This window comes from Furipterus horrens, unplaced genomic scaffold (assembly GCF_987537825.1).
Source record: "Furipterus horrens unplaced genomic scaffold, mFurHor1.1.pri manual_scaffold_10, whole genome shotgun sequence".
Lineage (NCBI taxonomy): Eukaryota > Metazoa > Chordata > Mammalia > Chiroptera > Furipteridae > Furipterus > Furipterus horrens.
In genome coordinates this window covers 101,957,003-101,984,966 of record NW_028327180.1, presented here as the reverse complement: position 1 = coordinate 101,984,966, position 27,964 = coordinate 101,957,003, and the positions used below count along the sequence as shown (strand labels likewise).

At 63.3% G+C, this 27,964-nt stretch overlaps 1 protein-coding gene across 2 annotated transcripts; it reads right to left on the bottom strand.

Moving 5' to 3' along the window:
• Positions 1 to 1,389: 1,389 nt before the first annotated feature.
• SNX8 (sorting nexin 8) lies at positions 1,390 to 27,365 on the bottom strand. 2 transcript variants are annotated; one of them, XM_090288688.1, is made up of 11 exons: positions 26,490 to 26,592; positions 13,753 to 13,943; positions 12,427 to 12,544; positions 10,615 to 10,736; positions 8,945 to 9,025; positions 7,976 to 8,136; positions 7,265 to 7,397; positions 4,980 to 5,048; positions 3,804 to 3,950; positions 3,425 to 3,574; positions 1,390 to 1,542 (listed from the first exon to the last, which is right to left on the bottom strand). In XM_090288688.1, exons 1-11 carry the CDS (start codon positions 26,581 to 26,583, stop codon positions 1,432 to 1,434), a joined length of 1,377 nt encoding a protein of 458 aa, XP_090144814.1. In that variant the 5' UTR covers positions 26,584 to 26,592; the 3' UTR covers positions 1,390 to 1,431. The 2 variants fall into 2 exon arrangements, with proteins under 2 accessions (XP_090144814.1, XP_090144813.1); XM_090288687.1 differs by lacking the exons at positions 1,390 to 1,542; positions 3,425 to 3,574; positions 3,804 to 3,950; positions 4,980 to 5,048; positions 26,490 to 26,592 and adding an exon at positions 27,242 to 27,365 and having other exon boundaries at positions 6,663 to 7,397.
• Between the last annotated feature and the right edge of the window lie 599 nt (positions 27,366 to 27,964).

Genomic DNA, 27,964 nt, shown 5'->3' with positions numbered 1-27,964 from the left:
GGGACCTGTTTCTGAAGTAGGAGACCGAAAAGCAAGCACAGCCCCCACCCACCAGGCGCTGGAGGCATGCTGGCCAGCTGCCCTGCCCAGGAAGGCACGTGTGGACGCACAGGGACATGCAGCCCAGCAGCCTGCTCCCCACCCCCGCACCCTGCTTCTGCTCAGACAGCCCAGCGTGGGGTGAGCCCAAGGGACACCTCCCCTGCCCGCAGGCGTAGCTACCCAGGAGTCCACCTTGGCTGGGGTCCTGCATGCCACGGAGTGACACACGTGCAGAGTCAGACTGCCCCAGACGGGGAACAGCCCAGGACAGGGCTGCCAGGTCCCCTGGTGCAGTCACGGCCTCCAGCACCCGTCCCACAGGGCCCTGTCTGCTCCATGTTTCACATGTAGGACTCAGAGCAGGAAGCACCCACTTCTACCCCCAGAGCAGCCAGAATGCCGGTCCCCGCGGCCCCGGGAGCAGGGGGCTGGGTCGGCCGGTGCGGGGCAGTCTGGGAGGAGGAGCCTAGTCACCTAAGAGAAGTGAGGTCAATTTGAAAGGTCAGCCACAGCGAAAGGTCGCTTGCTGGTCCACGGCGCCCACCAGAACAAGACCCCCACTGCCCTCCCCTCCTCAGGCACCACAAGAGGGGCACCTACCCAACAGAAAGGACAGAGCAGCTCCTGGCGCCCAGACACAAGCACCAGGTCGCCTTGCCTCCCACTCCTCAGAACACGGCACACAACAGGGTCGCAGAGGGATGTGCATGTACACACGTGTGGGGAGGGAGACGGGACGCTGCCTCGAGGCCAGTCCCTGACCAAGGCCCCTCATCGGGGCTGGTCCCCTGGAAACGGTCTGGGCTGCCAGCCAGCCTCGGGGCCGCCTCCCCCTCTGGCTCCTGCTGCGTCTCGGACACTGTCACGGCCACACTATCCCTCCCAGAGTCCTCAGCAGCCACAGCTACCGGGCCGCCTTCTCGCTGACCAGTGTCTTGTCCAGCGTGGCCCACCAGCTTCAGGGACGGTCCCGACCTCCGTGCAGGGTCAGCCACCCCACCCCCCCAAGCACACGGGGCCCCAGCACGCAGCCAGGCGCCCCATGCGGGGAGGGCTGTCCTTGCCGCCTGCCCTCCGGGTGTTGGGAGATAACCACTCCAGGGAATCCGACCACTTCTCACCACCCAGGAGCCCCAGGCCGGGGCTGGGGACAACGGCAGCAGCGCCCACGGGGCCTCAGCTCTTGTGGCTACTCAGAGACCTGGGGTGGGGTGCCCAGCCCCGCGCTGCAGAGGAAGGGGAGCCACAGCCCCACCAGCTGGCATCGGCTCTTCTGCTCAAGGGGCAGCGGCCGGTGGGACATGGGGGACAGCCGCCATCTGAAGGGAATTAAACAGGGACACACCGTTTGGAAAAAAGTTTTAGTGGGGGCGCCAGGTCCTCTGGGCGCTAGTGAGGAGACAGGCCGTCTGTCGGGGACCTCGGCGGGGTCAGCGTGCTGTTGGGTCCAGCGAAGAGGCAGTGCAGCTTGGGCCTCAGGTCGTCCCACACCCGACTCATCTGCAGGGAGGACGGCGGGGTCAGCCGGTGGGCGCCCCTCCGCACAGCCCCTCGTGCCCCACGCAGGCAGCCCGTCCACCGGCTGGGGGCAGGAGGGGACATGCCACCGCCAGCTGTGTGTCATGGGCCCCAGGGCTGCCCCTCCCACTCCCTGCATCGTGGCCCATTCCTCCACAAACAAAGCCCAAATTAGGAGTGGGGCCAAAACCAGAGGTGACAGATGGCCGGTCCCTCTGGCCCCTGCACGCAGGCCCGGACGCCCAAGTCCGCTGGACGCGGGTTTTAGGAAACACTGCATCTTCTCTGGCGCTCTCCCTACAGCTCTGAAGGCATCGCCCTCGGGCTCAGCAGGCCGCACCGCAGGACAACCCCCAGCGGGCGACCCAGCAGGAAGAGGGTGCAGCACTGCGCCCGCCCCGCATGGCAGTGAGGAGGGACTGGGCGCGAGGCCCAGGGAGGCTCGGCCAGTGCGCGGGGCGCCCAAGGCCAGCACTGGTGGCAGAGTGGGGCAGGTGACAAAGAAAAAGCAGTGTGGCCCTGGGAGCATGCAGATGAAGCAGAGTCCAGCCTCTGCATCACAGACTGGGGACCAGTCACCTATGACAGGATCGGGGTCCCAACTACCTGACCTGGGTGCAACGCAGGCTCACCTGCTGTCCCCTGGGTCCTCCCAGCCCAGGCTCACCTGGAGTCCCACTAAAAGCACAGATTCCCCAGTCCTGGCCCCCAGAGAGTATTTAGGGCCCATGATTTGCCTGCTGAACTAACTCCCCAGGTTCTAGACCAGGTCTCAGCTGTCCACTGACTTAGTCCCAAATGCCTCCGGCTGGACGGATAATCTCCATCTTCTGACTGAGAGGCCCCCACCTTCCCCTGCCTGCCTGGCTGTCGCAGGCGCCCATGTGAACTACGGCTCCCGGCTCGGTCCACATGCTGCCCCCAGGAAGCTCCCACCTGGCACTGCGCAGGCCTCCAGCAGAGTGTGCCAGGGGACCTCCCACTAGTCTGTGTGGTCCCCGGAGACAGGGCCCGCCAAGCCCAGCCGTGCACCAGTATGGCCACAGACAAAGGGCCGCCTGCAGCTCAGTTCCCAGTGAACCCCAGGCACTGGGTGTCCCATCCTTTTCCAGACGGGAAAACCGGCCACAGACGTTATTGGCCACCCAAGGCCCCAGAGCCCACAACAGCTGCAGAGCCGGGCCCAGAGTGCGGGTTTGAGAAATCCCGAGCCCGAGCCCCCCACACCGCACCCAGGAGCTGGAGGTGGCCACCGGCAGAGGCACCCTCTGAGGCGGCGCCCGGGCCCTGCGGCTACCCGGGGGCCTCAGAGGGGCCCAGGACAGCGCGCGTCAGGACCCAGAGCTGAGGGCTGCATGGCATCCGCTCCCAGGGGCCCTCAGCCCTGGCCAGACAAGGACCCCAGATGCTTGGACAAGGCCAGCGCGTCACCTTTGGGGAAGAGTGAGTCATGGGCCGGTGATGGGAGCGGCAGTGGCCGGTCCGGGTCACTCAGACCCAGTGTCCACGGCTCGGGACGACCACGTCTCTCCCCACAGGCTCTGCAGGGTGGTGCCCAGCTCTGCGCCCGGCTGCTCGCCTCATTCCCGCCCCCCCCTCCCCCCCGCCCACCCCCCCCCCCCGGGTCTGGGCGCTCTGACGCCTCCCCTGACCCCTGGGCCCTGCCCTGAAAGGTCAGGCTGTGCCTACAGGCTCTCTCAGCCCCCCTCCCAGCGCCCGCCCCCAGCGGTCACAAGGACAGCCTTGCGCGAGTGTCTGGTCGCACACGAGGCCGGAGTCTGGACGATGCTGAAGGCACCGCGCTCTCCCTGACTCCGCTCACGTTCCCACGAAGCTGCTCGGGGGTGGGGAAGGGGGGGCCCACCTCCTTGTGCCCTTGGATCTGGGAGTTGACGAAGGCCCCGAGGATGTGGGAGGTGAGGGGCAGGTAGACGTGCACCAGCTGCGTCTCCTGGTGCAGACAGTACAGCGAGAAGTAGTTCCGGAGCTCCATCGTCTGGATGGCGTTCTCCTGCTGCAGAGCAGAGCCTCCCTCGCTCTCGGCCCGGCAGGCGGCCCTGCCCGCACGCTGCCGGCACCCCCACACACACACCCGGGACTGCCACTCGGTCCAGCCAGGCCGCCGGCAGTGCCCAGGGAGCAGCCAAGGCCAGCCCCAAGTGCAGCTCCAGGGCCTGGCCACGCCAGGTGTGGACCAGCCCCTTGGGAGGCAGGCCCATGCCCCACCCCCACGCCCGGAGCACCTCCACAATGCGCGACTCCAGCTGCTCCACGGACTCAGGCTCGCGGCTGTGCGCAGCGGCGCTCATCTGCCTCTTCATCAGGCTGTACTTGTGCAGCGCCCGCTGGTGCTTGTGCAGCACGCCCTTCTCGTGCCGCTCACACAGGTCCTGGCAACAGAGAGCGGGCTGCAGTCCTCCTGGCAGGGGCAGGGGCGGACAGGCAGCAGGCAGAGAGGCGGGGGGGCAGAGGTGGGGGACAGGCGGGCTGGGGGCAGAGAGGCGGGGGGGCAGGAGGGGGCACCACAGAGGAAGAACAGAGGCCGTGAGGGTGCTCGGACCCAGCGTCAGTGCTGTTAACATCTGGGTGGCAGGCCTCTCTGGGAATGACTTTTCCTCTTAAAACCAGTTCACATGCACATACTCAGGCCTCACTCAGAACACATTCATGGAGCAAGCAACCCAGGTGAGGGGCCCAGGGTGGAACCACAATCCAGAACCCACGTGCTCGGGCCACACGACAGAGACGGGCCGCCTGGGCTCAGACCGGCTGGCACGCCACCCTGTGCCCAGAAAGCCAGGTCCCTCCAGCAGCAGGGAGGCGCGCGGGTATTCCCCGGCCCTAAAGCACCCCATGCGCAATCTCATGGGAGACAGGAGCCACACCATCACCGGGCAGGAGCTTCGGAGGCCACACGGCAGCAGCCCGCTCAGGGGAGAAGCCTCCCTGGAACGCCCGCACCGCGCTGGGCCAGCTCTCTGGGAGCGCAGCACGCAGGGCCTCGGGCTTCACAGGGGAGACGCTCCGTCACGACGCCCAACAGGCGGAGAGCTGCCCCACAGCGACGGGCTGCGGTTCAGCACCCCAGGGCCGCCACCCCGGACGGGCGAGCCCACGCTGCACAGACCCAGCCCCTCAGGGGTTCCCAGAGCTGTGACATCCCCACACAGCGCACACACACACACACTCACACACACCTCTGCCCTCAGATTGGGGAAGCAGGGGGCACCTGCTGGGGCCACATCCCAGAGCGCTGTGCAGGGCCCACTGAGGGACAAGGACATGGGAGACTGTGCAGGCCCACCTGCCCTCCGCGCCAGGCCCCCCGACTGCTCCTCCGTGCCCCTCGGTTACACCCTGAGAGCCCACAGCATCCTCTCGAGGGCCCTCTCCCTGACCAGAGCACAGCCGAGACTCACTTTGTAGGACTGGAGCAAATCCAAGAAGAGGTTCAGCTTCTCCACCACGTCATTCTCTTCCTGCCTGCCCTACAGAACAGGGCTGTGTCACCGGACACCCCGCACAAGCCAGACCTGGAGACCGGCCAGGGGTCACGCCATCCCAGGCCAGGACAGGCTGTACCCGAGCACCAGCAGCTCCACAGAAGCGCCTCTCCCACACGGCAGCCCAGGACAGGAGGCAGAGAAGCCACCAAACGCAGAAGGTGGATGAGAATAGGGGCCTCACCCCCCCCCAGGCCACCTGCCCACAGGTGCTCGCCGTTCAACACCGCGCATCCTTCCCATGTTCCAAAGCATGTTTCCAGCCCCGCCCCAGACCCAGGTGCCCGCCCCCCACCCCTGCAGCACTGCAGGGATCCGAGTGCCCCAAGCGGGGAGGGCCTGGCAGCTCGAGCCCACGCCCACTGCCGAGATTCTCATCACCGAGGTCACAGAAAACAGCCGGTGGCCACCAGTATCTGACTGGGAGGGGGTGCAGACGGAGGCCCCGCGCTGGGCTGTGGCGGGGACTCGGGGCTCCCTCCTGACCAAGTCCCCTACTGACAAGTCCCGTTTCTGGCTCAGTGCCGCACACCCCCTAACCCACCGGCAGCTGAGCCTTCGCAGAAAGCACAGAACCTGTCTCCAGAGACACCCCACGTGAGGCCACTCGTGCTGCTGGGACAGCGGCCCAGGTCTCCCAGCAGATCTGGGAAAGCCAGCCAGGATCCATCTACACAGAATGAGAAGACCAGCCCTCGGGTGTCCTGGCTTGTCCAGCGCAGGTGAGGTGTGCTGCGGCTGTACCGGAAGCACGTCCTGATGGGCCGCTGGTCTGATCAGTCCGTGTTACTAGTGTTCACTTCACTTCGATGTGACAACCACCAGGACAGCAGGGATCCCGGGGCAACACCACCTCAGACGTGAGCTTCCAAGGCAGCACTCGTGGGTCAGACCAGTGACCTGAGCGCCGGAGGAGCGTCCGAGAATGAGCAGGTACCGCAATGGGAGCCCGACCTCGCTGCCTGCTTCTAGGTGGAACAGCAGCCGGCAGACTCGGGGAAGCACCCAGCTGGGATTCCCTTCCTGCCCTGAGGGACTCATGGTGCCCGGCCCAAAACCCGAGGCCACCAGGGAAGCGGGGCTCACCGAAAGGTCCTTAAGACCAGAAAAGCTTCCTTTCACGCCTGACAGGCTGGACTTGGAGCAAAGGACCAGCAGGCTGACTAGAAGGCGTTCTCAGCGAGCCAGCCCAGCTGCCTGCCCCCAGCAGATGGGGCGTGGGCACAGCTGCACACGGCCCAGCACAGGACGGGCCACGCGGGGGCCAGGCCTTTGCCCCACTTGGCCTCAGTCCTCCCTCCCTGTCAGGCCTCGGCCAGACCTGGATGTGGCCCGAGTCCAGCACCGGCCCCAGAAGACCAACGCTGCCCACACTCAGTGCCCAGAGGGTGCAGGCAGGCTCTGGGACCCCAGAGGAGGGCCCAGGACTCCCCACACCGGCAGTGAGCGCGAGTTCCCTTTCCAGCCCCGAGAGGCTCCCTGGCACCTGAGCATCCCACCAGGCACCACACCTGCCCACAGCTGCCACTGCCACTACGGTCCCCCCGCGGCTGCGGGCAGCCAGGCTTCCCGGTCACACTGTTCGAAGTTCTTTAAAGTCACCTGCTGGCAGCCAAACACCATTTCCCCGAGGAGGCAGCCAACAGTCACTGAAAATTCATGTCACAGTTTCACAGCAGAAAAGCAGCCAGGTGAGCCTTCCAGCCTCACGGCCAACAGTGGCTTTGGATTAATCCCCAGCGGCCACAAGGTCCTTGCAGATGCCTGCCAACGGCACCGGCCCGTGCAGCAGAAGCCCTTCCCGAGGCCGCCTGGGTGGAGGCAGGGGGTCGCTCGGGTGCTGGAGCGGAGCTCCTGTTCTGATGAGGCACCAAGGGGCCCAACACTCCTGGGCCAGGACGGCAAGGTGGGATCGGGTCCAGCCAGGAGCGAAGTCCACGATGACGTCTTTGAGGGCAGATCATACCGTCTCAGTCAAGTCTCAAGAGACCAGAACCCCACTGGTTTCCCATCAGCAGCCCGCTCAGGAGCCTGAGTGGCTGAGAGGGGGCCAGGGGGACAGATGCGGCACGCAGCCCCAACCAAGAACAGCAGTCACCAGGTGGACACGCGGGACCTGAATGTGCATCTGAGGAGGAGACGCTCCGCAGGCCCCGGCCCAAGGCGCCCTCTGGGGCAGGGGGCAGGCGGCGGCCACTCACCTGCTGCGCAGCCTTGTCGGCGAGCACCGCGAATTCCACGGACAGGCCTTTCAGCGCCTGTTTGAGGGACCCCCACGTGCTGCTGCTCAGAGTGGCCCAGGAGGGGAGCGGGGTCGTGTCGGACCCTAAAGCACTGAGGGAAACAAAACAGGAGGAGGGATCACTCAGGGCCTCGAAGCTGAGGGCACCCCTGCCTGGCTCCACGTCCTCCCGGGCCACCTGCACGTCTGCTGCCCGAGACCTGGCCCCTCTGAGGGTGGCTGCGAGGAAGCCGCTCAAAGGACAGGCTCGGCCCAGACCTGCTGCACCCGCTCCTCCCGACAGGACCCCACTGCCAAACGCGGGTGAGTTTGGAAGCCGCTCTGAAGCCTGGGGCGGAGGGTGGGGGCCCAGGGGAGGCCATGCCTCTCCTCCAGATCGGACAGAGCAACTCTCCTTTCCAAAGTCAAGTCAGTCTTTTTAAGTCCGATCCTGACCATGGGCAAGACAACCTATGAGAAGCTGGTGAGCACCCGTGGGTGGGAATCCACTCCTCAGCCTTTCTCGCCGCTTCTCTTCTCGATACGACCTCCCACTGGCCCAGCCCGCCCCCTTCCTGCGCAGTGAGGCCAGAACGGCGTTACGGCGTCACGGCGGAGCGCGCGCCTGCTGCTCCCAGCCCAGCGCCACAGCCTGAGGCCCCTCCCGCCCGGAGGGCCCAGGGCCACCTGCCTTAGCTCCCTCCCGAACGTGAGCAGGTCGGCAGCGTTGTCGATGGCCCTGGACGCGATGCGCTCGGCCCGGTCGCGCAGCTTGTGGAAGCTGTTGTAGATGTTCCGGATGAGCTCCCGGCTCACAGCGAACTGGGTCTGGATGTCGGCCGGGAGGAAGTCCTGGCGGGTGGGGAGGAACGCTGCGTCACGGATGTGTTGTGCTCTCCGGCAAGAGGACCCACCAGAGACCAACAATCCGCCCGACCGAGCAGGGGAACGAGCCCAGACGCCCCGTCGGGCCACGCGGACACCAGCCGCGACCCTAGGCCTGCCCGGGACCCTCATCATGCCTCCAGGAGGCCGAGACAGCGTCGCGCACTCAGCGCCAACAGCTGAGTGACCCCGCAAGGCAGCGCAGTGACGACGCGTGTGCACCGACACTGACCACCCTGGCGGTCCTTCCTGACACCGAGCATAACCGCTGGACGTGATGGACGCAGCCGAGGGGCGGCCTCTGCGGCCTCGCTCCGTCCCCGAGGACGGCATCGCACCCGCGTTAACACCGTGTTCGCTACCCGATGCAAGGGAAGCAGAAAGCTCCAGGAACAAAACGAAGGAAGAGCCTGTGCTTCTGCACGGAGAGGCAGTTCAAGAAGAAAAGCTCCCGGATAGCTGCCCGCGTGCTTGTGAGGCAAAGGCCTGATTAAATGAATTTAAAGTGAACCAAAGCGACAACAAGCCCCCGAAACCCGAAAGGCTGGTGAGCAGCACGTGCACGGGCAAGTCACCACGGGGCTCGGGACGCAGCACCGGAGCCCGGGGGCCCCAGCGTCGCTCAGCTCAGTGGTCTGCTCAGTGGGTGGCGGCCTCCCTGACGTCCCCTCCCCACAAGGGCGTGACGAGGCCGTGGAACGAGGCTGAAGCGGGACGGGCCCTGGGCCCTAGTGTCGTCTGTGAGCGCGGCGGCGTGACCCTCCGCACACGGTACCTTGGCCCGAGGAGCCAGCTTGCAGTTCAGGAACTCGTCTCCGACGCCCTGAGCTGCCTCCCGCAGCCGGCTCTGCACGTCCTGCGGGGAGAGGAGAGGCCGCGGGGCCGTCAGCGCTCAGCAGGGCTCGTCCGCCCCGACAGCGCCCGCTCCCCGGAACACGAGAGCCCGCAAGGCCCTCGTGGGCTCTGCTTCGCTTCTCCCGCTGCCCTCAGGCTTCGGGGTGGTCGATCAGGAAGGGAACACTGACCTCCCAGAGGCAGCACTGCAGACCCCACTCGGGAGTGGAGTCCCAGCCCCAGGAAAAGGCAACTCCACTACAGACCCAGGCTGACACCGACAGAAACCGGATTACCGACATCCTGTCAGGCCCACACGCAGCAGAGGCGGAAGCTGAGGTCCCTTCCCTCCTGGGAAGCACCCACAGGACAGACCCCCAGCCCCCCAGGGAGCTGGTAGGCAGAGAGGGCGGCACGCGGGCCCCTGCCTGGCCCCCAGCCACACTGCAGGAGAAGACCCCACAAAGAGCCCGGGAAACAAGAGAGACCCTGACCTAGAGCTGCTCATGGGTCAGGAATCCAGCGTTCCAGAGACGCCGGAAGACCACCTGTCCCGATTCTCCCATTTTACCAAAAGGAAAATGGAGTCGGCGGTTCCAGGGACACCCCATCAGCCTCGAGGCTCGGAGGCCACTGTGGCCTTAAGGCTCGGGACCAGGACCGCCCGGCTCCACGCCCAGTTGCACCCCTGCCCGTCCTCAGCCACTGAGAGCTCCCCACCCCACCCGACTCCCCCGGGCGGTTAAGTTCTCAGGGAACCTGGTCCACCCCAGGGAACTACAGCCACACACTCCGGATCCAGAAAGGCAGGCGCCGATGCCGGCGCAGGTCCCACACAGCTGGCAGCACCCGGGCCGCCCAGGGATCAGTGGGACAGCCCCAGCCTTCGCCAGGGGTCAGAGGGTGCTTCCGCCTCAAGGAAGGGACAGGAAACGGCAGCCAGGCTCCGCCCCCTCTGCCCCTGCCCTCCGACCCGAGGCCGTCCTGCACAGGGACTGGGCCGACACCCTGCCCAGGCCCCTGTGAGAAGGGGGTCCTGTAACAGGGGGTCAGGCACACGTCTACCCCGCAGCGAATCGTCCTTGTTGCAGCCACTCCACCCCACCCCCACAGTGACAGGGTCCCTACGGAAGAGCTGACTGTGCTGGGGACAAGGCCACGGCCAGGGCGGTGGCTCTGTCCCAGCTTCCCGACTGTAATCTCAACTCGAGCCAGCAGTCTGGGGAAAGGGACTGCCAGCCCGGGTCAGGGCATGTGCCGCAACTGTCCCCAGCTCACGGTGCCACTGAGGCTCTGCCGGGAGACTTGGCCAGTGTTCCCAGGGCCCTCGGTCAGATGTGCTCTCTCCTTAGAGTAAACACTCATTCGCATCTGGGGTCACTGGCACGTCCACAAACCCTCCAAACCACACAGCCACGCTGAAGGCCCCTCCACGCGGACATGTCAGACCCTGCGGAGCTGAGACCGAGGAGCCCCTTAACCTCATGGGGGGAGAGCATCTCACACTGGCGGTCCCCATCACACAGACCCCATCGGGGCAGCCAGAGGAGACCGGGGAGGAGCAGGACACGGCGTGGGGACTGGGACCCGCCACCTCTCGGATGTACTCACGGGACCACTGAAGGACAGGAACAGCTTGAGGACCACGTCCTCCGAGAAGGGGGGGTGCCGGGCCACCAGGTTAATGAAGCGCTTCAGCGCTCTCCTCCGGGCTTCGATGAACTCCCTGTCCGCTGAAGACACAACGCGGGGTCACCAGACGGAGGCCGGGCGGGGACACCGCAGCCTCGGGGCCCCTGGCCACTGTGCAGAGGATGCACCGAGCGTCTCGGAGAGGACACTGGGGTGCACGCGCGGCCAGCCCAGGGCCGTGGACACCGCACCCGAAGAGGCCGCTGGAGGAGGAGTGCACAGCCCCCCGCCCACCCCAGCACACACGTGGGGTCAGGACAGCCGAGGAAAACCACAGAGCCTGCCACTTCCGTCCGCAGAGCCTGGCCCCGACCTGCACCACGTACACTGAAGCCCCTCCTGTGACCCTCCCAAAAGGAGAGGCCCGGCACACACGCGGGAACGCAGCCCCGTTTCCCCACTCGCACCACGCGTGCCTCGCCCTCGAGTAGAACCAAGTGACGGGTCTCACTTGGGCTACGCGTCTTCACTTCAAGAAGAAGCAGATGTGCACACCAAGGGGACTTCAGTGCGACCACACGACAAACCAGTATCTAATGCAGTGTTTTGCAGCCCTGGCTGCTGTGGCTCAGTGGATCGAGTGCCACCAAAGGGTCGCCGGTTCGATTCCCAGTCAGGGCACAGGCCTGGGTTGCACGTCAGGTCCCCAGTTGGGGGCGTGTGAGAGGCAACCACACGGCGATGCTTCTCTCCCTTTCTCCCCTCTCTCTAAAAATAAATAAATAAAATATGAAAAAAAAAAAAAAAAAAACGCCCTTGAGACCAGCAGGAGCCCTTGCCCGGGAGCCAGGCCGTCATAACTGCCGAGCCACACGGCCGGGCACTGGCCGCTGTCTCCGCCCCGCAGTGCGGACCACACGCCGCTGCGACGCATGGGTTCCAGGAGTGTTCGCCCCCCCCAGGCCACGGGGTCTCCCGGCCCCTCGACATCACGCGAGTAACTCGTCCTGCATTGCTCCGTGGGGTGGTTAAGAAAGTGACATTCTCTGGACACTGCGCTACCCGGTGACCGTGGGAGGGGAAGTGCTTACGTACAACTTTAAGTTTCCAGAATGCTGAAATCCAGAAAACCGTATTAAGTCTCAAGCTATCTCCCCTTCAGAGCCGGGGGAACGGCAGGGGCCACCGGGGCAGCCTCGGGCGCACGCCCCCACGCGTCTTACTCAGCGTTTGTGAAGAGGCTGAGAGACGGAGGTGCCTGTGACGGGACAGAAGGCGGCCACCCTCTCCCGCGCCGGTCCCAGAGGGCCGGGACCCGTGACCCCACCTGGCCCCAGGTAACTGCAGGCGCATCAGGGAGGACGTGGCTTTTTACTTCCTTGGAGACGCAAGTCAGATCAGAGGACGCGCCCCCAAGGACGGCCTGGCACTGTGGGCTGCCACGTGAGGGCCCCGGATCTGAGGAGCAGGCAGACAAGCAGCACTCCAGGTCCCCACTCCGGGCTCCAGCACGACCTGGCCACGACCAGGACAGAGCGCCGGAGTCCACACTTTCTCCCCTGATGATGAGTCGGTTACCATGACCCAGCAGAGGCCTGTGGGGCCCAGGGCACCAGGTGACATCACGCCCCCCCCCCGCCCACCTGGCCTGGCACTAAGGCCCGGCTGTGACCCGGGATTTCTGAGGGGCCAGTGCGCCAGAGAAGACGGCCAGGAGTGGCGTGTGGAACTCAGCACCCTGGGGGTCATCCCACTCCCCGACGCACGCCCACAAAGCTGGCCCCGCTGTACCTCCCAGCATCCTCTTGGGCGGCAGGGCGGGCACCATGCGGTATGGGAACTTCTGGAGCAGCAGCTCGTGGAAGACCACAAAATCGTTGTACCGTCTGTACACGGAGGACTTGAAGCGCTGCAAGGCAAAGGGTTCTGCACTCAGCTGCACCACCGGCAGCTGTCTCCCCCAACAGAACCCAGGAAACGGGGGGCCACTCCCTCGTCTTCCATCAGCCCTTCCCCCGAAGGGAAAGCCCGCGCTGCCTGAGGCAAATGTGAAATGCCCGCACAGCTCTAGTGTCATCTCTACGTTATTCTGCATCTTCTGGAAGAGACGAGCCTCGGGGAGTCGTGACTCACTGCCCCCGACACGCTGCACAGAAGACCACCACACTCTAGACTCAGGGTGTCCTCGGCAGACGCCTCCCGTAGCGTGAACACAGCGCTCTGTACCTCCCCGTAGGCCCACGGTCTAACGTCAGCCCAACCCTGGCTGTGGGGACTGAAATGAGGCGCCCAGTGGGCTCCAGGGAACCTGCAGACCCCGCTGGGGAAGCCGCCAGCTCCACGAGGCTCGCGTCCTCGTCAGCAGGGGGACCCGACCTGGGCCCAGAGAAGAGCGTGCACAAGAACACGCGTGAGCAGGTCTGCCTGCAGCTCGGCACACCACCGCGATGACCAATAACGCGGCTGAGCGGGAAGAGCCAGTGGGAGGCGGCTGCGCACTGATCCCAACTCCACGGCAACGTGGAGCAGGCGGAACTACGCCGACAGCAGGGATCAGGGGTTGCCAGGGGTGGGGGCAAGGGGAAGTCTGAGCAGGTGGCGCACGGGGGCGTGCAGGGCAGTGACGCTCCTCTGAGGACATGACGGTGTCACGGTGGACACACGTCATCGTGCATTCGTCCAAGCCTGTAGAACGTCAACACCCAGGCTGACCCACTGTGTTATGGCCTCTGGGTGACAGTGATGTGACAGTGACGTGCCCACAGGGTTCACGCACTGACTGCTCTGGTGGGGGTGCTGCTACAGGACGCGGCGGAGTCTGGGGGCCGGGGGACGGGAAAGCGCAGCGCCTTCTGCTTAATTCTGCTGTGACCTACAACTGCCCCAGTTAGAAAGTCGATAAAAAATGCCAAACATGCACATGAAGGAAAAAAATAAGGAGTCGGGTGGGCACACTATTCAGGATACTGCCCGAATGAGCCTCCACATGGCAGTGCCGGCGCAGGGACAGCGCGGGGGGCTGACCGCCACGAGACGCTGGGCAACCCGGCCCCCGCCGTCCATTCCCGGGTCTCTCCATGTGGCCAAGTACACGGGCGCCCCCCACACGCAGGTTACCTGGCTGGAAACCTCATACTCCACATGCTTCAGGAAGAGGCCCTTCTTCTCGGGAATGACCTCCACCTGCACGGAGTCCCGGGCCAGCAGCTCCTGCAGGGTGTGCGAGAGCAGCAGCGGGTTCCCCTGCGGCATCTGCATGCGACTGGGGTCCGGGTCCCTCCGCAAACTGGCCCGGGGCGTCAGCACGTCTGCGGGAGAGAAGGCGACACTGAGTAGGGTCAGCCGCTCGGAGAGCAGGGGCTGCCGCCGGCTCCTGGTCCCTGCGCTGCCAGCGGGTCCCGCACTGCGGCTCAGCCCCGGCCACAGCCCACGCCCGCCTGGGACACACCCATTTATTTGCACATGGAGCTGACACTCGGGGCCAGGCCCTGCTCCGAGGGTCCATATGCTCCTGAGTCAGCAGATACGCCCACACTTCCAGGACCAGCCAAATCTCGTTTTCCAGTTACGGAAGGAAAGGAAGGGACATACTGCCAAGTTGTGTGCAAGAGTCCTTTTCCTGGAGTCAGGAAAAGGGGTGACAACAAGACACTGGCCACCCAACTGTCTGTGTGCCCCCGTCTCCAGGGCTCACACCACTTGCGTGTGTAAATGCCATCATCCCTGTGTGTGACACTCCCACACACTTGTGCAGGGCCAGGCCTCCTGGTCCTGAGAACCAAAGAATCAGGACGGTGGCCGCATGGTCACTCCCTCCGCAGCGCACAGCTCACGCCTGACACACACATGGACAGAGAAGTCGTGTTAAAGCCAGCCTGGCTTTCAGCGCAGGGCGTTCTAGAGAGAGGACAGTCCTTCTCGATAAAAGCGAGTGGCAGTGTCCCTGGGGGAAAGTCCCACCCAGGAAGTACAGCCAGGTGAGGGGTCTTCCTCTCCGTAACCTCCCCCCTCGGCCGTGTCCCCGCCACGACTGACTGCTTCCCCAGTGACACTGCAGAGCTAACGTTCCATCAGGGACATCAGTCAGTGTTTCAGGCCTGGAGCTGTCGATGCCCTGAACTGACCTTGAAGCTCAAGGGAAGAAAGCAGCGCAGAGGAGCCCCACAGACACCAAGGAGCGAGGGCTCTGCCGCCGCAGACACCAGGGGCGGCGCCCACCAGGCTCAGGGCCGTGCGCGGGGCGGAGGGCGCAGGGGCCTCCGGCTGCATGTCTATCTCTTCCGTCCACACTTCCGTCCCGGGGCCTCGTTATCAAGGACACAAATGCAGTGGCGGAGCACACGCACGCAACCCAGCAATGTGTGTGTGTGCCGACGCATGCAGAAGTGCGTGTGCACATGGGCGTGAGCGTGTGGGTGTGAGTGTGCATGGGTGTGTGCGTGGTTGTGCGTGGGCATGGGTGTGAGCGTGTGGGTGTGAACATGTGCGTGTGCGTGCACGGACATGAATGTACACACGTGGGCATGTGTGCAAGGGTGGACATCAGTCCGTGTGCGTGGACATGGGCGTGTGTGGATGTGAGTGTATAAGGGGGTGGGGCGGTGTATTAGCACCCTCAATATCTTAAAAGCCAAGAAGAGCCCAGGGCTGTGACTCTTGAGTATCCGTTTCTCAAAGTAGGACAGCCATGACTTAAAAAAAAACAGAAAAAGAAAAAGGGACCCTGTCAGGCCAGCCTCGTGCGAGGGCCACCCCCGCAGGAGGGGACAACCTCCTGAGAAAGCTCCTGGCTTCTGCAGAGGACCTGCCAAGTTCAAGGACAGGGCTGATGCTCCTGGCAAACGGACACCCTCGGAAGCCCATCCAAGACAGCGCCTGGGCGGGGCCCACGGGCACAGGGCAGGCGGAGGCCAGCCAGGTGCCGCGCGGGAGGCTGGGCCGGGGCCAGAGTGGGCTGGAGGGCAGCCGCCGACACCTCCTAGCCCGCGGCCTGGTGAGCGACCGGCCCTGAGCTTCCAGTCAGTAAACAAGGGTACAGGCGCCAGCGCCCCAGCCGGCCGCCACCCTCTGCTCTCATGCACAGGCTCCTCGCGCATGCGCCCTGCTCTGACCTCCCAGCGGCCTACCCACGCACAGAGACGGGACGTCAGACACACACACACCTGTCCCCGCCACGCTTCTGTCTGGCCTCCAGGCAGCCATCGCACCAGCTCTGTGTCCACAGAGGTCCAGTTCCAGGGTCCGTCAGCAGTGACATAGGGGCCCTTGCTCACCAGAGTCCAAGGGACCGGAAACCCACGGGTGTGCCCTCGCACTGGCAAAGCCATCCTCCCTCAGCACAGGCCGGCCCGCGGAAGTCACAGGTGGGGGGTGCTCTGCACAGCGGGACCAGGCCAGCCCTCACAGCGGCTGCACCCCAAGGGGAGGGACGGCACGGAGCGCTGGGGTCCCCTCCCTCCCAGCGTACTGAGGGGCCACACGGTGCCACGGGCAGCAGGGAGCGGTCCTGCGACCCCCGTGCAGGGCAGGTGAATGCAAATGCGGCCTCTGATGGACTCCAAGTCCCGTGCTCGACCGCCACACGGATCTGCCACGGCCACCGTCCCCGGCTGCAGGGCCCCTCAGTCACAGCGAGAGGCAGCGCCAGAATCCCCCGGCAGGGGTGCTCCGAGAGGCAGCTAAGACAGACACTGCCCGAGAGAAGGGAGGGGCACGCCGGCCAGGGCAGGCAGGGGCCAGCACCGTGTGAGCGGCTCGGAAAGCAGCGTGGCGGCTCCGCCAAAAGGTGCGCAGAACGACCCCGCGACCCCACCGCGGCTGCGGACCCCGCGGGAGGAGGGCGGAGACGGAGCAGGTGCCCGCAACCCACGTTCACTGCAGCGCGGGTCGCAACCACAAAGACACAGATGCAGCCACAGGCCCGCTGACGGTAAATAAGGAGAGCGGGCCCATCCAGACGGCGGGTCCCTGTGCAGCCTCGAAAAGGGCAGAGGCCACGACACGGCTAAGAGAGGCGGCAAGGACACGTCCTATCTCACGGCCCCACCGAGGAGGACGGAGAGGAGTCAGATCCAGAGACAGGAGTCGCAGGGGCACCCGGGGCCGGTGGAGGGGTGGGGGTCCGCGTGGGGTGAGGGCTCAGCTCTGGGGCCGGCCGGCGATGCGCTGCCCACCCACGGGAACGTGCTGATGCCGCCCAAGCGCACCCTGGGACAGGCAAACTCTGTCACGGACACCATGCCTCGCGTTGGTATATTTGTGGTGTGTGTGTATATTTATTTTAAAAATACAGATTGAGCCCCGCCCCCAGAGTCGAATTTCTAACAAGCTTCAAAGTGAGGCTGCTGGTCCAGGGCCACTGTGAGACCCCGGGGGTCACAGGGCGAGCAGGCGGAAGGAATTCGATGCCCCAAATCTAACAAAACCGGGTGCTGCCAAGGGCACCACCCACTGTTTCTTCCCCAGTGGGGGATGCACGGTAACACGCCAGACAACGTCCCTCCGAAACAATAGGGACTGGGCCCACGGCAGTCCTCCGCTTTCAGCGGGAACAAACGTGCCCTCCAGGCTCACGAGACTGTCCCCGCTCGGATTAAAAGCGTCTCTGAGCTCCCCCGTTGTTCTGCCGCTGACACACTGTGCCCAGGAAGGGGAAGTCTGCTCATCCTGGTCGGCGCCGTGGCCTCAGACACAGGCCCCAGAGGCTCCGTGGCCAGCGGACCCCAGGGCCGCCCTGCAGGTCTCCCCGTGCAGGCAGCACACCCTACAGAATGGCCCCCACCCCGTCAGTTCTCGGACGGCCCCAACTCCACAGCGCAATGACACAAACGTTCCGTGGCTCAATTTCATCGACTTCCCTGGTTGTTTTTCTTTTAATAACTCACTTTATGTAACATTATGGAGCTTTAAACAAGGAAAACCGCCCACCCCTACAACCTGTATGCACCCACATTTGCTGCTCGCCCCTGTACAGGGTGGTAACAGATGTTTTTCCAATATCCAGCGCATTTCTGCACGACTACGCTTGCCTTTCAGTATTTTCAGTAAAAGTAAAAACCTCCGGGTTCCTGGCCACTCGGTTGCTGTGGACACTGACTTGCTTCCAGCGGACTTTCCTCTAATTACCTTTAAATACAGTTACATTTGTCCTGATGGTGACTATCCCAAATGCACAGGAAAAAAGGGACAAGCTCAGAAACCACGCATCCACCCCCGAGAGTTCACTGAAGCCCACGCCAGCCACACGGTTTATGAAATTATTTCTGAAAACCGAACGGTTACTGTTAAATAAACTGTTAGACACACGCCTTCCGCTTCCTGTTCCCAAGTAACCAGAGGCCCAGAGCTGAGGGCAGCACTGCCCGGCAGGGCCTGGCACCTTCCCCGCGTCAAGCGTCCGTAAGTGCGTGCACGTGTTCTCTTCCATTATGTGTAAGAAATGTGTGCACTATTCTTTCTTCTACTGACTTTTTCAACTTTTTTATCTTGAAACAGAGCATACAGAAAAGCACAGTATCGAACAGTCCCGCTGCATTTGCAGCCCAATGTACCAGCCCCCAGACGAGAGGCCACATCACGAGCACCCCACACCCCGCAGGTCCCCTTTAAGGCCCCTGTGCCCCAGTGGGGACGCTGCCCTCTGACACTCCGCGTCTTCTGCCTGTCTAGCTATCACGGTTTTTCCTGCTAACAGACACTTCCCCAAACGGCCTCTCTACTTACGCGTGGACAACCCCAAATCGCTGACAAACAGACTGGGCAACGCTTTCCTCGGAAACGCTCTTCAGTCACTGCAGTCCCAGCGGTCATCTATGGGGTGCATCCTTGTGACATCAAAAAAAGAAAAAACTAAAACTGCAGCTTCCTCACTAAGCTCCCGAAGGCACATTCCCTCAAGTCCACAGCAGCAAGCGCGCCCCCTTGTCACCTCTCTTCAGCCACACTGGCTTCCTGGCCGTCCCTGACCACAGCACGCACCCGCCGGCCTCAGAGCCATCACGCCGACGTCCCTTCTGCGGGGACACTCCTTCCCGACACTCGCCTGACCGACCCCTTCCTCTCCCTCACATCCTGGTGCAGAAGCCGCTCCGTGTGACACGCTCCGAGGGGCCGCGGCGGCTCGCCCCTTCCCCTCCCGCCACAGTGCTCGGACCCGCGCCTTCCTCCCGTGTCCACTGAACATGGGGCATGTCCCTGCGGGAACATGTGCACCAACTGCAGCCTCCGTGTCTGGTTCACAGGTGGTGTCCCAGCGACAGGAGCAGAGCCCGGCACGGAGGCAGAGCCCAGTGGCGTTTGGGAGCCCGCCACCCGGACCTGTTCCCACGAGCGAGGCCACATAAGGTCACCAAGGCCCGGCGGTGGGCTCCTCGGCGGGGAGCGGCCTGCCCACCTGCAAACCCCACGGAGCCTCGGGGGCAGCAAGCACACGCAGAGGAGGGCGGCACCCCGGGATCTTCCCGCCGCCACCACGGCCTCCCTGACCATGTGCACCTGTGCCCGTTTCCCCCAAAAGATTATGAGGCCAACACCCTGATTGTGAACATCTGGGTAAGAAAGCCACACAGCGAGCAGCGCTTCATCCTCCCCCGTGACACTGCTTCCACCCCGGGGCAGAGTGTACTGAACGGCCCGCGGCCCCTCCCCGCCCTCCGGGGCTGATGGCTGAGACTTCCTGCCGAGTCTCTCCAGCCTCCGACACCTTGTGACCGGGGAAGGGTTTCCGTCTGATTAGAGCCTGCGGCCCTTCCCCGCTCTCACCGCAGGCTTCACGAAGGCCGTCACCAGGAAAGCTGTGCCCAGCGTCAAACGCCACCGAAGCCAGAGCCATTAGCAACGACACTTCTTGGTGCCTGGAACCTGCCTGGAAGCCTTACTGAACGTCTCTCTAACCCTGAAACACCCTCAGCGGCACTGTGATCCCACCGTCCAGAGTGAGAGAACTGGAGGCCTGGCTGGCAGCGTGGCCGGCCTGAGGCCACAGGCTACCCGCCCACCCCAAGCCCGTGTTCCCTCCCCGCCTCACGCGGTCTCGTTCAACACCCCAAGGGGGCCAGGAGCAGGGGCAGGCACACCCCAGGCTGGAGCAGAGGCCCACCCGCAAATCCCTGACTCCTCTCACGGCAAACAAGCAGCTCACCTCCCCGCACTCGGTTCTCTCATCTCTAAAACAGGGACAAGGCCAACCACGTTACTGTTCTGTGGCAAGACGTTAAAAACAAAACGAAAGATGTGGAAGTGTCCCCCACAGCGCCTGGCACTGGGCCTTTTTTAAAGGACCTGCACACCAGACACTCAACTCGGAGATCAAAGCACAGAACGAAGGAACTGCTAACCCGGGGACAGCGCTCCCGTGAGCCTGTGTCCTGGGACGTGGCGATGGCGGCATGTTCCATTGGAAACTGGTCAACTGCTGGAGCTCCACTGTCACCACGGGGACCTCAGAGACACACGTGGCCAACACCCCCCCACACACACACACACAGGACACTGTCAGGCTGTGCGTGGCCGTTCCTTTCCGAGGGAGATGCAAGGGGGCCGGACCATGAAGGGAAAAAAAATCACTGGTTTGTTTCCTTAAAGTGTCAGAAAACTGCAGCCAAGGCCCAAAACCGTCCCCTGGCAGGTGATTTCCTGTGACTCAAATTGGAGCAGGAGGAACCAATCGCGGGGCCATTGGACCGCGGCTTCTCCCGCTCTGCAGGGGCCCGTTCAACTGCGTCTATTCCTCGGACAAGTCTCTTGGGTTCTCGGCGTCGTTACGTGGGAAGGCCCAGTGACTTTTTCCAGAGTTCAAAAGGAATACTGTTTTAGCTAAACTGGGGAATCTTGGAATGACTTACAGGGCAGGAAGTCCTAGTTCAAAAATAATAACAAACTTGCCTCTAAATTCAATCTGTTTTTAAATTTGTTCTCTTTCAAACCCTCACCCTAGTCTGGTTGGTTCCATCTGAAAGTGACTCAGGTTTTCTAGGGTCCTTTGACAAGAAAGTGAAAATATCCTCAAATGCCTGACAGGGGAGTGTGTCCTTGTCCTGGTCCCAGCGAGTCAGGGCCTCCAGTCCCCTGCAGGCCCCAGCACTCACTCCCCCAAGGGCGTAGCTGTTTAACCGGCCCTGCTGACCTACAGACGGGACCGCCAGGAGCACAAGCAGACCCCTGCGTCCGGCTTCCGGCCACACCCGGGAATGCCACTCACCGACCAGTGGAAGGGTCGCCGTGGGCCTGGGTGGACATGATGTCACGCCAGGGACGTGCAGTCAGCCGCTGCGCTCACACCGACTCTGGGTCTGGTCCTCCCCGCACGGAAGGCCGGCCTCTCCTTGGGGTGGGCGCCTGTCCCCAGGCTGGCTGTCCGAGCCTCACGTGCGAGGACAGCGCTGGGCCCACGCCTCACCCCGCCAGGGACACGAGCGCAGCTCGGGGCGGCCCCTGGCGCCCACGCTGAGCGTTTGCTGCAGACGTGGCGCAGAGCGGACCCCCATGCTCCGCAGTGACCGTCCACACCCACTCCGGGGACACGGCCTGTCACTGTGCCCCCTTCCGTCATACACGTGCACTCCCTTTCTGAAGAAAATGGCGACACCGCCAAGTGGGTGTCGGTGGCGTTTGTGACACAGTGACACACGCTGTCTCACAGTGAGGGCAACCAGGGACGAGGGACAGTCCTGCTGGGAGTGGCGGGTAAGCGAATCCTTAGGGAGGTTCATACGAGGCGGGGCTGTGACACCATCCCACACGGACTGCAGCAATGAGGAGACACGGGCCACGTCCTGACTGCAGCTGACAGCTGGGTGACACCCCAGCCCCCCCCCCCAGATACCAGCGGTGTGGTCCTGGGCGGGGGACGGGCCCTGCGGGCCTCAGTTTCCCCATCTGTAGAGCAGTGGGGCAACTGCTCCCTGCCAGGCCTCATGTGGGGGGTGGTTCCTTGGCGTCCGCGACCCCACAGGCCGTGTGGCACACGGCAGGTGCGCGGAGGGGCCCGGCCATCAGCACGCCCACGCACCAGGGTCCTTGGCAAAGCTCGCCCTCCGCAGACATCTCCCCACCAAGGGGGCCGCTCCGCACACAGTCCGTCTGCGAACACGCGTCCACGCCCACGACCCAGCTCACCGTCCCACTTGCGCCAAGGCTCCTGCGACTCTCACCTCATCGGCTGCCCGAGGAGGCGGGCCCACAGCGCACTGTCACCCACGCGGACCGCCCTCAGGGTCCTAGAGCCGCACTGCAGCCTCGCTCTGCCCCGGGTGCAGGACACCAGCAGCATGTGGCCAGCTCGGCGACAGTGACCCACTCAGCCTGCACTGGGCTCCTCCCCGCTGGGAGGTGACGTCTGCTGCTAGAGAACGAGCCCCGCTGAGCCCGGAGCCACCTGACGCCCCCCGCAGGTGACCCTGCCAAAGAGGCGCCCTGAGCAGCAGCTGGGGGCCCAGGTGCCCTCCTGCTGCGACGCAGAAGCCAGCAGCCCCGCGGTCTGGGTCCTCCTTCCTAGGGCCCCAGGGCGCGACACCCGGGGAGGCCCGCACCTGCCTGGCTCGGCTCAGACAGACAGCACACGCGGCCGAGGGGGGGCTTCCTGCTGACTGACGGCAGGGTCCGCTCTCGGTGGGACGGCGGCACAGCAGACGCGTGTTCCACTCTGCGTGCCCCTCACGCCAGGGGCGCAGACAACGGGAGTCCACAACCCCTACAGAGCTGTCTTAAAGCAGGGGCCCTTGCGCCCACCTTTGCGGGCCAGGCTGCGTGGTTGGCAAGTCCTCTCCATGACTCAGGGTGTCGCGTTTGCCCCAACATTTTCCACTGTGAAACAAAGAACGTGGTATTGCAATCCTGGTGTTCCCACAAAGGACGTTCACCCCTTATTCTGGTTAGGACTGCTTACTGGTGCTAGGAAAAAGCACGCAAAGGCCGAAGACATGACACCCACTCCCTCAGAGGGTGTCCCACCTGCTCCCTGAGGCTCCAAGCACAGGTGGGCTCCTAACGGTCACAGCAGGTGCCACCACGGACCACTCTAGCCTCTCCCATCACCCCGGCCAGCACAGTGGACAAACGCCTCTCCTGTGCGGCACTTTCCTCTGGAAGGAAAAACCAATACCACACAGAATTCCCCCACCCAGAACACATCCCTTTCTTGCTAACCACAAATTCTGCCAAAATCTGTTCTACATCATAGTGTTTCAGTTAGTTCCTCTTTCTCCAGATTGACACATTTTACCTTGCAAATCGTGTGTGTGTGTATGTGTATGTAAGACAGAGTGTAATAACCAAAAACACACACTTAAATAACATTCACAGAACTGCCAAAATAAAATGTGATACTATCCTTAAAATTAGTTATGACAAAGCACCATTCTGTTCAAACACGTGAGCCCTTTCTACAGAGCAGATGCCATTCCAGATGCCGAGTGGCAGAGATCACAGTCGGCCCGAGACCTGCCCACAGAAGCGTGCGTGGGGGCGGGGGGGCACGGACGGAGTTTTCCGCCTGAGTGCAAACAGAACTTGGAGGCAGGCGTCCATCACAGTCCGATGCATCCATCTTCAGTGACAGCTCACTGAATTGACAAATGTGCACAGGCAGAGAGGCGGGCAGGGCGGTGCTGGGCTCCGAGGGCACGTCAGTCCCCCAGGCATGCAGAAGGGGGCCGCGGGTGACAGGCAGAGTTCAGACCTGACCCCAGAGACAAGCAGGAAGCATCCGAGATCTCGCAGGTTTTGCAAAGACATGTGGCTGGGGCGGCTCGCAGCTTCCTAGCCGGACGAAATGAGTGGAATGTCACAGAATGAGCTGCTCTCATGGAAGTGAAGCCGGTTCTCTCCATTGTGACGAAGACCAAGGGCAGGTGGCCAGGGTTGCGGAGAGCAGGGCGAGGGGCCACCGTGTGACCGCAGGCGTTTATCAGCATGGGGACAATTGGAACCAATCGGGCCAGGCCATCCCGCTGTGCCACCCTCCTCACTGCCACGCTCCAGGCCCCAGTCATTGAGTTTACAACTTCCAAGACGCTCGGAGATAACCTCTCACCCCGCACGGCCCAGGGACGGAGTTCTGGTCAATCAGCTGTTTTCATGTTACAATTTCAATATAAAATCCACAGAGGGTTTATGTCCAAAGTACAAAAAAAAACCCACTATAAATCAATAAGAAAAAAGAAAAAAGACAATCCCATGAGGAAATGGGCAAAAGATATAACCAGTCAGTTCAGAGCGGTCATCCAAGGAGAAATTAATACAAGAAACTAAACCTCAAGGAATTAATTAATAGTCAAGGAAACGCCAATCAAAACAAAAATGAAACACTTATCTTAATTTTTCTAAGTCTGAAGGAAGCTTAGAAAACGTTATTTCAAGAAAATAAAAATGTGAAAATGGTATTTCATGTTAATGAGCTTACAGGAAAGGATGCTCTTAATACATCACTATCACAACTATAAACTAGTCACTGCCAACCTAGAAGATAATTTGCCCGTATCCATTAAAACAAAGAATGTGCAAACCCCATGACCCAGCAATTCCCCTCTTCAGCTATCCATCTACTAGTGGCCGGCATTATAATGGACCCCCAAGATGCCCACGGCTTGGGACCTGCGAGTCTGTTAGGTTACGTAGTAAAGGGGACGAGAGCTGCAGCTGACCTGCACGTGGGCGGGGGCTGTGGATTACACATGTGCGCCCAGTGTGACCCCAGGAGTCCTCCCATGTGGAACAAGCCGGGGGAACCAGAGATGACCATGTGGGAAAGATGCGTCCCAGGGACTCTGGGACAGAGCCCATCGGCCAAGGGCTCCAGACGCCCGGAAGAGGGCTCCTCCCAGGGCCTCCAAGGGGACACAGCCCTGGCCTCACCTGGGTGCTAGCCCAGGAAAACCTGTTTCTAACCACTGACCACCAGAAGGCAGAGGGGATAAATCTGTGTTCCATAAGCCACTAAATGTGTGGTCATTTGTCACAGCAGCTGTAGGACACGAATACACTACCCAAGGGGGCCACGGGCAGCGTGGACAAGGAGGTGTGTGCTGCGTACACACACGTATAAAACATAAAAACAGAACTGAAAGGATCCATCCCAATCTGAGAACACCAGTCTCCTCTGGTAAAGAAAGAGGAGGTGACTGCAGTTGGGGCGAGCCTCTAACTTCATCTATCATGTTCTTCCTTTAAAAGAAAACGTGTTTGTCCGTGTAATGCACAACAAAAAGTTAAATTCTTAGGGAGTTACCATGCACAACTCAAGCTTCAAAGGATTAAAATATTGTCAGAAAGGCTGAAGACCACAGCGAACACAGCAATTTTTCCCGACAATCCCCACGGTGCTACAGAGATGGAGACCTTACGGGCCCCACTAACAATGGGTGCTGGCTGTGTGGACAAAACACTCAAAATCGAGCTGTGCTCATGGACATGATTCACTGTCAAAGGCTGAGGTGTCCACCCACCCAGCCCCACTCCCCACCACGAGGCGCAGCTTAACCATGCGGTGCCCTCTTTGGACACGCCACTGCCTCTGGCTTTAGTTTTCCCGTATAGAAAAGGTCTGCCCACCACGTCGCCCCCTGCCTCACAGGATGGAGTGAAAGGGAATAAAATGACAGGTTACGTCCGCCGGTCCACAGACCCCAGGAAAGCGCTCTGGCCATTGAGAAATGCTACACTGTCCCCACCATGAGCAGGCCGGATAAAACCACCACAGCCCAAGGACTGCCAACGGCAGGGAAGTCCCGGGAAGTCCCAGGGAGTGAAGTCCGCGAGAGGGGGTCCACCATGACACCAACTGGCAGTGGGTGAGTCCCCCATGAAACACTCAGTGCAGCCCCCATGCCTGCAAAGAGGAGACCCCTGCGCCACCCCCATACCCAGGACTCGGAACTGCTCTACAACCAGGGCAAAGGGCATCCCCAGCCAATCCCGGCGCCCATGTCCAAGCGTGGCCCAGCCAAGGGGTCCGGTCTGGGGCCCTGGTATAGGTGGAGCCCACTGGCCCGTGCTGGGTTCCCTGGGCTCCAACCCGTGACCTCAGGAACACAATGTTCTGACCAACAGCGAGAGCCATCACATGCTTCCCTTACTCAGCTCCAAGGGAAGAGGAAAAAGCTGAAGAGCAGCGTGGGCAGGGGGAAGGGAGGCTGCTGTGCAGACTCGGACTCACCCAGGGCCTTCCTAGCAATCGGGCCACTGGATACGATGACACGCCACCCCAACACACACGCACCGCCCGGGGCCTCAACGCCGGCCTCCCACGTGAATAAACCGAGACCCCTCCAGACAGAAGTCACTTTCAGCAGGACCTCCTCGGGGACACCTTGTCAGGGCCCCCAGGCGGAGTCCCCCAGCTTTGCGCCCCCCTGCCAAGAGGAAACCGCCACACCAACATCCACCTCCGTGCGTTCTGCAGTGAGAGGACCCCAAGGGTCCCATTTAAACAGGGGCAGCACGCCCCGAAGAAAACAGCCTCCTGCATGCCTCTCAGAACAGCCATTATAGGCAAATGGGACGATTCACAGAACACACAACTCTCCGCGGCCAAATCGCTTGTCCGAGGCCCCGGAGGTCCAGGCGCTGTGCCCACGCGGCCGCGCAGAAAGCGTGGCGCGGGCCCAGGGGGCCCGCTGCCCGGAGGGGTCTGGCCGGTTCCGGGCAGACGCGCGCAGGAGCGCACGGAGACGTGCGAACCTGGACAGGTGATCGGGTCCCAGGACCCGAGGCGGCAGACCCAGTCCCCGGAGCCACGCGCGCCGCTCGCAGTGGGAGAGGGGACCCGGGGCTGCGCGGGGCGCCTGGGGCAGAGGGTGAGCCGCGGGCTGCGGGGGACGCGGGCCCAGGGGCGCCATCAGCCAGCCCGACCGCCTCACCTGCCGCCGGGGGATCCGCCTCCTCGTCTGCCTCCGCCTCAACTGCCGTTGCGACTGACTCCGCAGGCAGCGGGTCCATAGCACCGCCAGTCATGTGAGCGCGCGCCACGTGACGCCCCCCGCGCCCGCCCTCCTCGCCTCGGCCCAGCCGCGCCACGCCCACCAGGGCCCGCCCACTCTGCTCGCCACTCCGCCGCGGCCACGCCCACGCCCGCCAGGACCGCCCACTCTCTGCTCGCCACTCCGCCGCGGCCACGCCCACGCCCGCCAGGGCCGCCCACTCTCTGCTCGCCACTCCGCCGCGGCCACGCCCACGCCCGCCAGGGCCGCCCACTCTCTGCTCGCCACTCCGCCGCGGCCACGCCCACGCCCGCTCGTCACCGGCGCCCGGGCTCTTCGGCCCCGCCCCGGCCACGCGGCCACGGGCAGCCCAGGCGCGTGGCCCTGCAGTCCTGCGTGCGCCGCTCCTCCTCGCAGGTTGGCCGCTGGCGCCCACGCCGTGGCCTTGCTCAGTCAGCGCTTACTCACTCATTCATGACACGCTCACCGCCTCGTCACTTCCTCGTCCGTCTGCGCTCGCACGCTCCCCGCACTCGCTCCTCCACCCACGCCCCGCTTCTGCTCCGGCTCCCAGGTCGCCCCCATCCATTCATGCGCTCACTCTCCGCTCACGCACGCACTCCGGGCTCCTGGCCGCCTGGAGGGCAGGCCGGCCTGTGCCGGGCGCTCGGGGAAGAAGGTGCCCCGGGTACCTTCCGGATACTGAGGACCGACAGAGGCACGGGACCGGGGCGGAGGGAGGGCCCCGGCTGTCCCCAAACAGGGCTGCGGGAGCATCGCCGACGAGGGTCCCGGCCCTGCGGGGTGAGGGAGCCCCGGATGGGGTGGAGCCTGAGCTGATCCTGGAGGGGCAGGAAGAAGGAGGGGCGCAGAGACCGCGAGGCATCGAAGAGCGGCGCGCTGTGGTCGTCCTGGAGCTAAGGGGAGGGGGCAGAAGCGGCTGCTGGACAGCTTGGTCGTGCTCCGTCGGGGAGGGCATTTCTTCCCAAGTCAGGATCCGGACCTGCGAATAGGGATGCCCGCCAACGCCCGGGGAGTTAGCGCGGTCGAGAGCCCAGACGCCTGCCTGGGTCCCCCAGTAGCCAGGGCCCTGCCTCACTTCCAGGCCGCCACACTGAGGACCCTGGCTGGAGCAGGCCAGGATGTCCTTGTGAGCCGGCGCCATCGGGGACGCCCCCTTCCACACCATGACCCAGGAAGCTCTGTCCCCCTTCTCCAGGTGGGCAAGTACCAGCTCTCCCAAGTCACAGGGGGCACGGCAGGGCCCTGTGACACACACACTTATCTTGCGCTGCTTCCTTCCGCCTCCTGGGCTTCCTTTCAGCTGCTGACCCGTCAGATGACCTGCTCAGCCCTCCCCTGACTCCAGGGTCTCCCCTCTGCAGACGCACACACGCAGCTCACTTCTTGGTATG